At 37.8% G+C, this 16,806-nt stretch overlaps 1 protein-coding gene across 4 annotated transcripts in view; it reads right to left on the reverse strand.

Annotated features, from left to right (window-relative positions):
* Positions 1-16,806, reverse strand: part of ZC2HC1B (zinc finger C2HC-type containing 1B) — a 99,727-nt gene that overhangs the window by 65,771 nt on the left and 17,150 nt on the right. For all 4 annotated transcript variants that reach the window (XR_004442924.1, XM_033235196.1, XM_033235195.1 and 1 more), the window contains exons 2-5: positions 15,531-15,592; positions 13,432-13,551; positions 12,805-12,943; positions 1,259-1,398 (exon numbers count right to left, since the gene is read on the reverse strand). Coding sequence is in view for 3 of the 4 variants with exons in the window: in XM_033235196.1 (XP_033091087.1) it covers positions 1,259-1,398; positions 12,805-12,943; positions 13,432-13,551; positions 15,531-15,592 (461 nt within the window). In the remaining variant the exon portion in view is untranslated. The remainder of the gene's footprint in view (positions 1-1,258; positions 1,399-12,804; positions 12,944-13,431; positions 13,552-15,530; positions 15,593-16,806) is intronic.

Below are 16,806 nucleotides of genomic sequence, written 5' to 3' on the forward strand. Positions count from 1 at the left end.
GAAGACTTCCAGGAATTGCAGTGACTTCTTCCATAGCTCTCCTATATATGCTAACTGTACCAGCTCCAAGTCCTCCTCCATCTTTCAATGACAAATTCTTGATCAACCAGTAGCTAGCACAGTTTCTGGCACATGTGTGATAGTCAATAACTCTCTAATGCTTATGGGAATAGAGCTCAGGATCCACAGTCTGTGGGATCCGCTTTTGTTGGAAAGGGTCCCACCCCATTAGATATCAGATTTAACCAGAAGCTTTCTAAACCGGCTGCAGGGGTGAGGCACGATGGCTCACACCTGCAGTCCTAGCAGTTTGGGAGGCTGAAGGGGGCAGATCGCTTGGGCCCAGGAGTTTGAGACCAGCCTGAGCAACACAGTGAGACCCCATCTCTACTAAAAATACAAAAAATTAGCTGGACGTGGTGCCATGCACCTGTAGTTTCAGCTACTCAGGAGGCTGAGGTGGGAGAAGCACCTGCGCCTGGGAGGTCAAAGCTGCAATGAGCCATGATTATAGCATTGCACTCCAGCCTGGGCAACAGAGTGAGACCTGTCTCAAAAATAAACAAACAGTCAGTATACACTTAAAGTATTCAAACCAACTTTTCATGGCATCTAAGCATGTCTATGAAATGAATAGTTTTCATGCTATATTGTAGGTATGTACCTGAGACCTTTGATGTGTATGGTGCTGTTTGCTGGCTCCAGTTCTGTGGTTTATAAATCTACTGTCTTCCACTTCAGGTTGTTATTTTACTGATTTGCACCTAATTATAACAGCTGCTTCCATTCTTTCACATATCCCTTTAACTTGCTGATTCTGTGACTTTAAATAAAAGGTGAAGACCCCTCCTCTACAGAGCAAAACACATGACCTGTGGGGAAGTTGCCTTGGGACAGCCTGTCCCACTCAGGCAGTTTCACTTTAGATTCACGATTCTTTTCTGGATGGTTAAGGTTGATACCTACTGTTTGATAAAGAGTTTTGCCATAATACTATAGAAACACTATATATTCAAGTCTTCACCCAAAGGCTTCAAATACTTTAGAAATGTTTTTTTCTACAACACCCAAAGGTGCCGTTAGCTGGAAAACATTCTCCTTCAAAAGAAGTCAGCTCCCATAGGGATGAGCAATGGTGATCAGTTCTCTTCACCCTTACACTTCTTAGGATGGGTAATTGAGGTTCTCTAGGGAATTCTACCTGCTCACCCCAGGCATGCAAGGGCACAAGAGCCAACACCGGGGGAGAGATAGTTACCTGAGCTCTGGATGTCAATTTGGCTGCTGGCTGAGCTGGATTAAAGACTCGGCAAGAAGACTGATCCTTGCAGAAATTAATATGTCGCTTGGCTGCGGCTTCATTAAACCTCCTCATACAATATGGGCATTGAATATAATCTGAATGTAAAGATAACAAATGGCAATTAACATTTCAAAAACAACTACAGAATTATAGAGTGAACTACATTAAGTGAAGTAAGGATACGATGGCTCATGCCAGTAATCCCAGCACTTTGTGAGGGTGAGGTGAGTGGATTGTTTGAGCCCAGGAGTTTGAGACCAGCCTGGGCAACATGGCAAAACCCTGTCCCTACAAAAAATTAGCCAGGTGTGGTAGTGTGTGCCTGTGGTTCCAGCCACTCGAGAGGATAGCTTGAGCCCAGAAGGTCAACGCTGCAGTCAGCTGTGATCATGCCACAGCACTGCAGCCTGGGCAACAAAACAAGACACTATTTCAAATAAGTAAATAAATAAATATATATATAAGCAATGATATGAACTCTGCTCCAACATGAAAGAACAAGGTCCCAAACTCTGGTTTGAGACTATTCCAAAGGAGGAGACATGCAGGGCTCAACTAAAGGACATGGCAGGGAAAAATGTCACAGCCTGTGCATTCATTTCAAGTATGTGCCCTTGAAATGTTTAAGTGATGTACTTTTCCAGAAAAACAAAGAAGATTATACTTAAGAACTTCTCAATGAAATGAATTATTTAGTAAATCCTGTGTAAAGAAAGTAGTTCTAGAATCACAGAATGTTAATATTGATGGCACAGAAGGGCATAGAATATTCAAAACCTAGGTTGTAGTGCTGGGTGGGTCTTACAGAAGTTATGGAGTTACAGAGGGAGATGGGATGTTTCAAAATGTGGGTTTGGGAGATGTGAACGGAAGTCAATGGGACTGTGTCACTGGCAGAAAGACATACTGCTTTTGCAGTGGCTAGATTTTTTTTTTTCACTTAACTACTAAGTGAGCAGGCTATATTCAGGAAGGAGATAGTAATAGGATAAAAGGTGAGGACTCAAAAAATAGAAAAGGGAGAAAAGGAGGGATGATAGGAAAGTTCACCAAAAACAGCTTTAGCTTCCAGAGATGCAATGGCCCAGGCAGCTCCTGTCGGCCTCAGGTTCTCTGTGGTTCTGTATAATATCTTTTTGTCTAAATTCTTCTTTCATTTGCAATTACCAGACATAATTGGCGAGTGAGAGAAATGAGAATTGGGAAAGAGCCAAGATCTTCTTAGAACGTGGAGCTGCTCATAGCAAAACTAGGTTGGCACCTACCCCTCTAAATCAAGCAGGGATTGATGTTTGCTTTGTTTTGTTTTAGGCACCTTAAAGGGATAACACACTAGAAATCAGCAACATAAAACAATCCCCCGCCCCGCACCCCAAGAAGGTTGTGAAACTGCATCAACCTCAAACTCAGTGTAGAACTTGTGTTAGTGTATAGTCAAAATTCCTACATGTGTGGATGGATATTTCATGAAGAGATATTAAGAATTTTTTGTAAGCCACCTTTTAAAGCAGTTTGGGGAGTTTTCTATTTGAACAAATCATTTCCTAAAATGTATATTCATAAAATGTAACAATTGTTAAGCACTTACAAATTATCTGGTAACCTTATCCTTTATTTCTTACTCCATCCAGAAGGCAGTACCTCATCATTAATTTAATACTGATTGAGCATCTACTTGGTGCCAGGTGCTGTCTTACGCCTGGGGATGCAATGTCTCTGAAATCAAAGAGTAAGCATTCTAGTACAGAAACAAATAAATAAAAATTTCACACGGAGATAAATGCTTTGAAAAAGACAGAACAGGACAGTATTGGGAAATGATAAAAAGCCCAGTGCTAGAGCTTGCCTGAGTTCTTTACTTGATATCTGTGTGAACTCGGGCAAGTTACCCAACCTCCTTAAGCTTCCATTTTCCCAGCACCTACATATCACCTGTTTCATCGGGTTGTTGTGAAAGTTAACTATGATAATCCACATAAAGGCTTGGCACAGTGGGCAGGGTGGAATATACTAAATGTTTTATAAATGCTAGCTATTGCTATAAGGAAACAGGTTCAGCAAGGTTATGTTTCCAACTACCAAATAGAAGTGAAACTGCCTAGGAAAAAAGTACAATAGAAAGTGCCATTATCATTCAGAATTCATTTACAATGGTTTAGAAGAACCATCTAGAACATGGCTCTCAGCTTGGTGGTTATTTCTTCAATTTTGCCAGCTGGAAATCAAAGTCTTACATAAGAAATGCCGCAACCATAAACCCTACTCACATTAGGCAAAGACAATGATCATGGCAATACTGAGTAGATTCCTCAATCCCACTTGCTCATTCACTCACTGCCACCCTTCTGTGTGTTTGGTACTACATATCACCATGGAGACAGCAGTTGAAGTCTATTTCTCTGCCAATGAAAATCTCAGAGATGACTAGGCAAACAGACAATTACTCCTTGGTGGGATAAACTGTAGAAGAGGAGGCACTAGGGCCTCTGGGAACCTACAGAAGGAACATAAGTCCCCACCAGAGGGGCAGAGAGCAGGCAGGAGAGGGTCCCGTGGCTGAGCATTCAAGGTTGCTGATTCTATTTATGTTGAACTTCACATACTTTGAGAATTGTTGTGTTTTCTGCAACAATAATCTGAACCCAGCATGACCGAGTTACTTGTTCTACTCTCATTTCAATCGGAGTCACCTCTCTTCCTCTATCAATAATGTTTTCAGAAAATCACCACGTCCTATTTATTTCAATAGGTAATGATTTTAAAAGTCAGAGTACAAATGAATTCTTATGAGGAATATGGTGGCCAGATCTCACAGAAAAGTGGAAAACCAAGCATTATGTTAAAATGCCAACATTGTGCTGTATATCCATGTCTATGTAGCTATATAAAATGGTAACTGAATGTCCCAGGTCTTACAGAAAAATAACAATTATAAATATTCTATATCACTGTCCCCATAAACTGTCACAGTATCCGAGAAATTTAAATCATTGACAGGCTTAGCTAAGTCACTAAAAAGCAGAATATAGGCATGTCTCAAAAACTGAATCATGAAAATAGGGAATCATGCTGAGAAAAAAAGGGAAATTACTGGCACATTCATGCATATTAGGGCATGTTATATATAATTCTAGTTATACGTATATAAATTCTCTCAAACTGGCTGGGCACAGTGGCTCATGCCTATAATCCCCGCACTTCGGAGGGCCGAGATGGGTGGATCACCTGAGGTCAGGTGTTCAAGATCAGCCTGACCAATATGATGAAATCTCATCTCTACTAAAAATACAGAAATTAGCTGGGCGTGGTGATGGGTGCCTGTAATCCCAGCTACTCAGGAGGCTGAGACAGGAGAACTGCTTGAACCTGGGAGGTGGAGTTTGCAGTGAGCTGAGATCCTACCATTACACTCCAGCCTGGGCAACCAGAGCGAAACTCTGTCTCAAAAAAAAAAAAAAGAAAGAACAACAACAACAGCAAATAAATTCTCTAGTACTTAAGCCTGAGAATTCTGGGCTAATATAAAATCCCTGCACAAACAAAATCATCCAATTGTGGTGAAAATGTTGGGAGTGTATATAATCATTTGGTTTGTTGCATAAAATTATGTTAAGGGCACAAGAAATAAGTTCATTATAAAATGATATGTTAGCATAGAAATATAAAGAAAAGAAAAATAAATTGAACATTTGATGAGGCCTTACAAAAGGAATTTTTTTTGGAGAAACAATAATCCCTACATTTTAGATCCAAGTTAGATCCAAGTTGGATCTAAAATATGAGAGAAATTCACACAGCAGGACATCTGACATGGTTTCACTTACTCAATTAAAGAACCATAAGGTAGCCATCAACCCTGTAGCTTCTGATCTTAACATGAATATGTTTCTTATAAAAGATGTTTTTTGTTATATGAAACTTGTTACCAAAGTACTTACATTATTACTAAAATCACAGCACAGATCTTTCTACTGAATATCTTAAGACAACACATTATTTCAAGACATATTTTCATTAGCACTCAATAAAAGGGAAGCAAATATGAGGATTATTTTCTGGTATAGAAGTTCAGATGACTTATTTTTCAGATGATTTTATAGTATGACTACACTGTGGCTTTTCGTTTTTGCACTTTCTTAAATAGTCTTTTTGAGGAATAATTTACACACAAGTAAATGCACCTATTTTACATGTACAGTTCAATGAGTTTTGACAAATGTATCCATTTTAACCACCCTAATTAAAATATAGAACATTTTCATCACCCCAGAAAGTTCCCTCATGCCCCCTCTCAGTCAATATTTTGCAAAACCCAGTCTCAGGCAACCAATTATCCATTTCCTGTTACTATTCATAAGATTTCCCTGACCTATAATTTCATATAATAGAACGTCTATGTTACTGCATGTATTTCCTTCTTATTGTTGAATACTAGTCTATTTTGTAAATATTCCACAATCTGTTTACCTATTCAATTGTTGACAGATATTTTTAGTTGTTTCCAGTTTATGCTATATGAATAAAGCTTGCTTATGCTAAATGAATAAACATTCATGTAAATATTTTTTATGGACACGTTTCATTTTTTGTATAAATATCAAGAAATGGAATTGCAGTATAGGCTAAGTGTATGTTTAACTTATTAAGAACATACCAGTGCAAAGTGGTTGTACTATTTTATACTTCTATCAGCAGCATACGAGACTTCCAGTTGGTCCACATCACAGCAAACACTTACAGCGTCAGTCTTTTTCTTCTTTCTTTTTTGAGACAGAGTCTTGCTCTGTCACCCAGGCTGGAGTGCATTAGCACAATCTCTGCTCACTGCAACCTCTGCCTCCAGGTTCAAATGATTATCATGCCTTAGCCTCCCAAGTAGCTGGGATTACAGGAGTGAGCCACCATGCCCGGCTAAATTTTTTGTATTTTTAGTAGAGACAGGGTTTTGCCATGTTGGCTGGGCGGGTCTCGAACTCCCGGCCTCAAGAGATCCACCCACCTCGTCCTCCCAAAGTGCTGGGATTACAGGCATTGTATTGTCAGTCTTTAATTTTAGCCATTGAAGTGGATGTATAGTGGTATCTTATGGTTTTTAATTTTCATTTTCCTAACGAAAATGATGTTCAGTATCTTTTCATGTGCTTATTGGCTATTATTTTGTGATGTGTCTGTTTAAATACATCTCTTGACCTTTTCTGATTGGGTTGTCCCATTATTGGTTGTCTCATTATTGAGTTCTTTATATGCTCCTGTTATGTCAGATATGCATATTATGACTATTTGTCTCCCTGTCTGTAACTTGCCTTTCCATTTTTTTTGTTGTTGTTTTCTTTATTGATCATTTCTTCAGACCAGATTCATTTTCTTAAGTCTCAAACTGAAATTTTTAATTTTGGTAAGGCCTAATTTGCTAATTTCCTTTTTTTTAAAAAAATTATTAGTGGATTTTGTGTTCTGCCTGGGAAATCTTTGTTGGCCATTTGTTGTAACAATTGTATTGGGTCAATGATCCTTTTTGAATGACCTTTTATATATGGTTGATACAGTTTAGATATGTGTCCCCTTCAAATCTCATGTTGAAATTTGATCTTTAATGTTGGAGGCAGGCCTAGTGGGAGCTGTTTGGATCATGGGGGTGGATCTCTTATGAACAAGCTTGGCGCTGTCCTTTTGGTATGGAGTGAGTTCTTGCTCTATTACCTCCCATCACAACTTATTGTTAAGAAGAGCCTGGGCTGGGTGCAGTGGCTCAAACCTGTAATCCCAACACTTTGTGAGCCCGAGGCAGGCGGATTGCTTGAGCCCAGGAATTCAAGACCAGCCTGGGCAACATGGAGAAACCCCACATCTACCAAGAATACAAAAAAATTTGCCAGGCACGGTGGCATGCATCTGTGGTCCCAGCTACTAGGGAGGCTGAGGTGGGAGGATGGCTTGAGCCTGAGAGGTGGAGGTTGCAGTGAGCTGAGATCATGCCACTGCACTCCAGCCTGGGTGACAGAGTGAGACTCCCTCTCAAAAAAAAAAAAAAAAAAGAAGAAGAAGAAGAGCCTGTCACTCCTCCTTCCCACCTCCTTCCCCTCCTTCTTGCATTCTCTCTTGACATGTGACGCCTGCTCCCCTTCACCTTCCATCATGATTGGAGACTCCTGAGATCCTCAAGAGAAGCAGATGCCAGTGTCATGCTTCTTGTACAATCCGCAGAACTGTAAGCCAAATAAACCCCCTTTCTTTATAAATTACCCAGCCTCGGGTATTTCTTTACAGCAACACAAACAGATTAAGACAATGGTATAAGAATCAAGGTTCATTTTTCCATATGGATATCCGTTGTTCCACCATCATCTGTTGATAAGACTAGCCTTTCCCCCAGTGAATTACCTTGGCATCTTTTAAGAAAATCGATTACCTACAGATAAGGGGGTATCTGTATCTAGATTCTATTTTCTGTTAAATTGATACACCAACACCAAGTTGTCATGATCACTGTTACAATAAGTCTTGACATCAGGTAATGTAAATACTCTAATTTTATGCTTTTTAAAAAACTATTTTGTGTATTCCAGATCCTTCCAGATCCTTCCATTTCCGTAAGATTTTTGAATCAGCTAGTCAATTTCTTTCTTTTCTTTTCTTTCTTTTTTTTTTTTTTGAGACTGAGTTTCGCTCTTGTCACCCAGACTGGAGTGCAGTGGCACCATCTCTGCTCACTGCAACCTCTGCCTCCTGGATTCTCCTGCCTCAGCCTCCCGAGTAGCAGGGATTACAGATGCCCGCCACCACATCCAGCTAATTTTTTGTATTTTTAGTAGAGGCAGGGTTTCCCTGTGTTGAACAAGCTGGTCTCGAACTCTTGACCTCAAGTGATCCACCTGCCTCGGCCTCCCAAAGTGTTAGGATTACAGGCATGAGCCACCACACCTGGCCAGCTAGTTCTACTCAGCAAAAATAACTTCTAAGTATTTCTATTAGAATTGCATTTAATCCATAGGTTAATTTGGGTAGAACCGACATCATAACACAATCTTGAGTCTTCCAAACCAGAAAAATGGTAAATCTCACCATTTAGTCTGGTCCTCTTTAATTTCTTGAAGGAATGCTATGAGATTTTCATTTTATAGATTCTTCATATATTTCATTAAATATATCCCTAAATATTTACTATTTTTTATGTTATTATACATTTATTACATTTCTTTCTTTTCTTTCTTTTTTTTTTTTTTGAGATGGAGTCTTGCTCTATCGCCCAGGCTAGAGTGCAGTGGTACGATCTCAGCTCACTGCAACCTCTGCCTCCCAGTTCAAGTGATTCTCCTGCCTCAGCCTCCGGAGTAGCTGGGATTACAGGCACCCGCCACTGCACCTGGCTAATTTTTGTATTTTTTTTTAATAGAGATGGAGTTTCGCCATCTTGGCCAGGCTGGTCTCAAACTCCTGACCTTGTGATCCACCTGCCTCGGCCTCCCAAAGTGCTGGAATTACAGGTATGAGTTGCCACGCCCAGCCTTAAATTTCATTGTTTAATTGTTTATGCCTAGTATATAGAACTACAACTCACCTGTGTATACCTTATATCCTGAAACATTGTTGAATTCACTTTAATTCCAGTAGCTTTTTTGTAGTTCCCTAGACTTTTCTATATATACTCATTCATGATTATGTTGTCTGTGACTAAAGATAGTTTTACATCTTCTTCCCCAATTTACCTGCTTTTTACATATAAATATAATATTTTAATTGATTTTTTTTTGCCTTATTACACTGAGCATTATCAATAGTACAGTGTTGAATAGAAGTGGTCAGAATGAACAACCTTGTTTTTTTCCTGATCTCAGTGAGAAAGTGTTCAGTTTTTCACTATTAAGTGTGATGTTAGCTGTAGATTTCTCAAGAATGACCTTCATGAAGGAAGTTCCTTTATAATTCTATCTTGCTGAGAATTTTTTTTTTTTTTGTATTGTTTTTAATGTGTAAGGAATTACACTTTGTGGAAGGCTTTTTCTCTATTGAGATGATCATATGCTTTTAAAAATATTTTGTTAATTTAATGAATTATGTCATTTTCTTCTTTTGACTTAATTTAGGTCTCATTTGTTCTTTTCCTAATCTTTTAAAGAGAAAGTTTAAGATAATTGAAGTAAACCTTTTCTCTTTTCTATTACAAACATTTAAAGCTATAAAATTCCTTCTAAGAATTAATTAAGCTGCATCCCACAAAGTTAGATGTTTTCATTATCATTCAGTTAAAAATATATTCTAATTTATCTTGTGATTTCTTCTTAGATCCACAGGTTTAGGAATGACTTGTTGATTTCCAAATAGTCAAGATATATTTTGTCATACATTTCTAATTTAATTCCATTCTGATCCAGGAATATATTATGTATGATGTCAATTCTAAATTTGAGACCTATTTTGTGGTCCTGTATATGGTCTCTCTTGGGTGACTGTTCTATGTATACTTGAAAACACTATGTCTTCTGCTATGGCTATGTGTCATAGGATAAGTATAAATGTCAATTAGGTCAAATTGGTTACTGTTGCTCAACTCTTCTATATCTTTACTGATTTTCCTGCTGTGTATTCTATCAGTTACTAAGAGAGGAGTGATAAAATCTCCAAATATAATTGTGAATCTGTCTACATCTCCTTCCAGTTTTGTCAGTTTTTGTTTCACATTCTTAGAAGCTGTTACTAGGCATATAAATATTTAAAACTGAAAGGTCTTCTTGACGTATTTATCTTTTGAATCCATCTGTTAATACTTGCCCCACAGTTAACTTTGTGCTATATTAATACACTCATTCCAGCTTTATGATTATTGTCTGCATGTATATCTTTTCCCATGCTCTTAACTTACTTGTGTCTTTATATCAATGTATTTTTCTTATGGAAAACTTATAGTTGGGCCTTGCTTTACTATTCCATTTGACAATTTCTGTCTTTTATCCGGAGTGTGTGGGCCATTAATATGCAATTATGCATACGGTTACGTTTAAGTCTATCATCTTGTTATTTGTCTTTATCCCACCTGCTCTTTGTGCCTGTTTCCCCCTTTGATTGAATTTTTTTACAATTTTATCTCTACTCCATGAATTGTCTTATTAGCTAAATTGCAGTATTTTTTAGTGGTTACTCTAGAGCTTACAATAGGTATCTTTACCACATGATAGTCTACCTTTAAATGACACTATACCTATTCATGTATAATGTAAGAACCTTACAATATATGTCCATTTTCCTCACTCAACCTTGTGCTATTGTTTTCATACATTTCACTTCCATGTTATAATACCCATTATATTCTATCATTTATGCTTTAAAAAGTAAGTCATAACCCATAACTGATATTATCCTCAATGGAAAACACAAGACAAGGATGTCTACTTTTGCAACTCCTATTCAAAATAGTACTAAAAGTTCTAGCCAGAGGATTTAGGTTCAAAAAAGAAATAAAAGACATATCAATTGGGAAGGGAGAAGCAAAATTATCTCTGTTTCAGGTGACATAATCTTATTGTAGAAAATCCTATAGATCCCACAAAAACACTATCATAAATAATATTATAAATGAATTCACCACAAGTTACAGGATACAAAGTCAACATACAATGATCCGTTACATTTTCATACACTAAAAATGAACAATCTGAAAAGAAAGTTAAAAATTCCATTTATAATAATGTCAAAATGAATAAAATACTTAGAAATAAATTTAACCAATGAGGTGAAAGACTTGTCCATTGAAAACTACAATATTTTGCTAAAAGAAATTAAAGAAAATGTAAACAATAGAAAGACATCCTATGTTCATGGATTGGAAAACTTAATATTATTAAGATGACAATACTACCCAAAACATTCTATATATTCAATTCAATCCCTAACAAAATTTCATTATAATATTTTTACAGAAACAGAACAAAAATCCTAAAATTCATATGGAATCTCAAAGGACCTTAAATAGCAAAAACAGTCTTGAGTGTATTTTGCAGAACTCAAACTTCCTGATGTCAAAATTACTAGAATGCTACAGTAATCAAAACATTTTGGTACTGGCATAAAGACAGACATATAGACCAATGGAATAGAACAGAGAGCCCAGAAATAAATCCTCAAACATATGATCGAGTGACTTTTGATAATGGTGCCAAGATTATTCAATGGGGAAGAAAAGTCTTTTTAACAAATGGTGCTGAGATAACTGGATATCCATATGCAAAAAATGATGTTGGAAACTTGTATTACACACAAAAATAGACAAAATAAATTTTTAAAAATCTAAACATAAGAGCTAAAATTAAAAGAAGAAAGCATGGGCAAGCTTCATGATGTAGATTTGGTGATTAATTTCTGGATATGACATCAAAATCACAGGCAACAAAAGAAAAAACAGATACATTGGACATCATCAAAACAAAAAACTTTTGTGTATTAAAGGCCATTATCGAGAGAGAGAAAAAACAGTCCACAGAATTGGAGACAATATTTGCAAATCATATATTGTATCTGATAAGATTAATATTGACATATTAATAATCTTATATTAATATTTATGTTCATCTTATTGAGATTCTAGCCCTAACTTCCAGTTTACAGAAAGATGAGATAGAGGAAAAAGTTTACCAACATGACTAAATAAGTGGAGAAATACAGAACATGAGACGTTGTAAAGGATAAATAGCCTGGTAGGGATGTTGTTCAAGATTTAATAAAGACTGAAGAGATAACAAAAGGTAATATGTAAACTGTGATTGGATCCTGGATTGTGGCTGAATATGGGTGAGAAGAAAGCTTTAAAAAACATTCTTAAAGTAATTGGGAAAACATATTAATATATATCAAGTGTGATAATAGTATTGAGATTATGCAGGAAAATGAACTTAAGAGATACACACTAAAATAGCTAAAGATAAAGTATTGATGATGCTTGGAACTTACTTTTAAATGGTTCTGCCAAAGATAAAAAAGAGAAAGGGAGAAATTATGACAACAACATCAACAATTGCCAAATTTCAGTGGAGGGCATGTGTACTATTCCTTCCTCTTTTCTACAGATTTTTAAATTTTCAAATAAAATGTTTCCAGTAAAAAAAAAAAAAGCTGTGGACCACTAAATTGTACAGCTTCAAATGGTTAAAATGCTAAATTTCATGTTTTGGGAATTTTACCCGGGAAAAGAAAAAGAGCTGTGGGTATCTGACACGACGGAGCTGTTGCAGAGTTGATTAGCTTGCTCTGCATAGCTCCATGCCTATCAGCTAAGAGGTGTCTGGTGTCCCTTGGAGTTATGTAATACTACAGCATAGCTACACTGGTGTTCCCGTGTTGAGACAGAATCTTTATGCAGAACTGAAAAAAATAGGATAAGTTTACTTTTATATAATTAATAAAATTACTTCTATGTAATTGTTATTGTCAATTTCAGAGTGCATAGAGGGCATGATGATTTGGTCAAAAGTCAAGCATAGCCTCAAAAGCAACCCAAAATGTCCACACACCTGGGTTCAAGGATGGAGGGGGTGGAGGTGGGAGGGGTCGGCATTCTTTAATGGCTAGCGTACACTGCTTTGCTGATCGGATTGTGTTAATAAAGTCTTCATGTTGTTGTCTCCAGTTAGACTTCCTCACAGGTGGAGACTGTAAAAAATAAAACCAACAAACAATACCCTAGACTATATACCTCTCCATTACAATTTTGTTTAAAGCTGGAATTTGAATTCACAGGAAACAGAACTGTGAAAATTGGAGAAAAGGAGAGTTTCTTTTTCAAAAGTACTCCTTAAAGAGGTTTGGAAAATATAGTAATATAATTTGCAGGCCACAATAGTGAGGGAAAACACAAAAGAAAAATCAGAAAAATAAAGAAACTATAAAACTTTAAAGAAAGACAAATATAAGATTAAAAGTTACTTTCTTCTCAAGTTAATTGCTAGATTTAAAGCCATTCTAACGAAAACATAAACAAGATTAATTTCTGACGTATATTTGGAAATCTAAGTGAGCAAGATTATAAAGAAAACAATAAAGGTGGATTACAGTTACATTACTGCATTATCAAGCAAAAATGAAACCAGAAATAGGCCACAGAATGTAATAACAAACAATAAAGAAGATATCAGGAGTACCTTGGATTGCAGAGTCTTCTTCACAGTAGGAATGTCGGTGCCCTGTAATCTTTGCTTCAGAGAATTGAAAGTTTTACGCTTTCTGTTGAAGAGTTTTTTACATATTGGTCCATGCCTTTCCTAGAAAATGAAGGGTAGGGATTGGAATTTCTAAAGTGCACAATCAGTTTTTAATGCCTAGGCATTCCTAGACAGCCCCTACTCCAGGGACGATGTTTGCTCCTCAGAGCCTAGTTCATTCTCTAACAGATCACAGCAGAGCGAATCCATCTGGCTCTTCTCATCCATGTTACATATAACTGGATATTGTGTTTGAGCAAAGACAATAAAATGCCTTTATAGCTCAAAGACTTACTTCAAATTTGGGTTTATATATTTAACTCAAATGTGGGCAGTATACATTTTACTCCAACCAGTAATCCTTCAAGTATTCAACATTTCTGATACAAAAACTGAGGAGCTAACACGCAGAGCTTTGCCTGTGTACCACCTGTATAAAGTACGCTACTGTACCACTATGGGACCTTTGCCCTCTCCCTTGGTGGATGTGTGACACGTAATAGTTGTCATTGATACAGTAGCTTTGTAAGACCCCACAAAATACAAGCTCTATAAAAATCACTGCACTGCCTAAGAACAACCCATGCATTTTAAGCTAAAGGAGAGAGAAAGATCAAATCATTTGATCAATGCCCTCCATAGCTTAGAAATAGGCTTAGGAAATGAAACTCAAAAGTATCCAAGATGTACTTGACATTTAGAGTTTCCTCTGAAAATGGAACCTCCCAGGTCTCAAACTGATTCTTGGGGGGGGTGCGGCTCCAGGCTGGCAAAGGCAGTGACACACATTGGTGGGCTACAGGGCCACAACCAGCTCCGCAAGCTCTCCCTCTAGTTTCAGGAAGCTCTAACCACAGTTAACTAAAAGACAGCTGTTTCGGCCGGGCGCGGTGGCTCAAGCCTGTCATCCCAGCACTTTGGGAGGCCGAGACGGGCGGATCACGAGGTCAGGAGATCGAGACCATCCTGGCTAACACGGTGAAACCCCGTCTCTACTAAAAAAATACAAAAATCTAGCCGGGCGAGGTGGCGGGCGCCTGTAGTCCCAGCTACTCGGGAGACTGAGGCAGGAGAATGGCGGGAACCCGGGAGGCGGAGCTTGCAGTGAGCTGAGATCCGGCCACTGCACTCCAGCCCCGGCGATAGAGCGAGAGACTCTGTCTCAAAAAAAAAAAAAAGACAGCTGTTTCATTTTTTAAATTCCCCAGAAAAATAAAACCTACTACCTAATTTTATAATAGTATTTTGTCCCAAACATAGTCAGGCTTACAGTTCACATCCTTTAAGTTCCAGATAAGTCTCCTTTATCTAAAATGTCCCAACTTACAGCTGTATTATCATCTTAGATTTTCTTTTTGAAAAAAATCATCTTTCTTGGGAACCCCTTTATAATATTGGGGCATGTCATCTATTTGATTCCCTAATTTTGAAATAAATCAAGCTTTTATTCAACTTTATAGTCATCAATCAGGGGACTTGACATGTCATTAGCTTGAATCTGGACAACAATTAGATCTGGGAACAGGCCTTACATCCACGTATCATTTTGTTCAAATGGTATAAAAACCCTGAAATTGGAAGCTTCTGTATACGTGGCAAAGCAGAAAACAGGAAGGTTAAAGGACTTGTCAGGATTAGTGACAAATTTGCGGCTAAAAGCCAAGTTTCCAGATGTCTAAAATTCAATGCTCATTCCTCTTGACTAGCTAATTTCCCTGGTGCTTTGGCCTTGAAATTTGAATTTTTGATGCTTAAAGAAAAGGCGGAAGAGCCAAAACCTCTTGAGGGATCATTGACCATACCAAGAGACTTCCATCTGGCGTCATTTCAGGAGGACCATGTTCAACAGGGTCGCTTTTGAGGGAGGCAGCATCAGTCTGCCTCAGTGTTCTCTGGGCCCACCAGCCATAGGTTATGTACTTCTCTTCCCTTGCTTCCCCTCCACATCTGTCTTTAATCTTTGCACTGCCGCCTCCTCATTGACTTGACAGTTCATTTAAGTCCAATGAAACACATCTACAAAACGTCTTTATGTTTACCAGAACATCTGCTGCAAAGCGTCTTCCACAGACTTCACAGGGAAATAACTCCTGATTGCCATCTGTGTAAAATTCAAGAGCACATTATGTTAGTTTCATGGAATTGCCTGGCCAAGAAGAAATGACTGACTGGAGGTGACCTCAATAGTTTGATATCCTCACTCTCTTTTCCCTCCCCACCAACTGCTTCTTCCCCTTGGGAAGACCCTGTGTAAACTCACCTGTGTTTTCCTTTCCTGATATAAACTCATATCACTAAACAAGTAAATTCCATATCTTCAGGCAACCAGAGTATAATTATTTGATTTAATATCTAATATATTCTTAAATGAAGTGCCTGATAACTTTGCTTGAGACATAAGCAAAAAATACCTTAGTATAAGGTCAGTCATAAATAATCCAGTGGTAACATCTTTGGGATTCCTACTAGAAGGTAAGTTCTATGAAGGCTGAGAATGTGCCTATTTTATGCCCAATGCCTCCAAGTACTTGAACCATAGTAAGGTACTCAATAATTATTGATTGAATGCATGGGCCAAGCAAGAATTGAATTTATAACATAGAAACAGTCATTCATTCGATAAATAGATATTGGCTATATGCAATTCTGTGGAAATATTGGGAGAAATCATACATGGGACTAGTGTAGAAAAAAGTGTGCAGATAAATAAATGACATTAGAAAAGTATCATGAGAAAAACAAAATACTATGAAATTCTGAAAAAGGGTTTTTTGTATTACTTCCTTTTGGTTCATCAGGAGTCGAATGTGTAAAGATTTCAAAAGCACTTTGATCAAAGCTATGATATCTTAGGTTAATAAAGACAGCAGTTTGAGGTCTGAGCATAAACTTTATATTAGACCAATCATCTGGGCTTTACTCTACATGCAAGGAAAGCAACAAGGGACATTAAGTTGGAAGAACCTAAACAGAACTGTGGAAGACTGATGTGAGAAAGGCAAGGAAAGACAAATGGATTGCGAGTACAGTGGGAGTAAAGCAGAGTTTAGTGAAAAAGCTGCAGGTGGGTCAGGTGTGGTGGCTCACGCCTGTAATCCCAACACTATGGGAGGCTGAAGCAGGAGGATTGCTTGAGCCTAGGGATTCGAGACCAGCTTGGGCAACATAGGGAGATTGTGTCTCTACACAAAATAAAAAATTAGTGGGGCTTGGTGGCTCACACCTGTGGTCCCAGCGACTCAGGAGGCTGAGGTGAGGATCACTTGAGCTCAGGAGGCAGAGGTTGCAGTCAGCCATGATCATAACACTGCACTC

This window comes from Trachypithecus francoisi, unplaced genomic scaffold, assembly GCF_009764315.1.
Source record: "Trachypithecus francoisi isolate TF-2019V2 unplaced genomic scaffold, Tfra_2.0 Lachesis_group15, whole genome shotgun sequence".
Taxonomy (NCBI): domain Eukaryota; kingdom Metazoa; phylum Chordata; class Mammalia; order Primates; family Cercopithecidae; genus Trachypithecus; species Trachypithecus francoisi.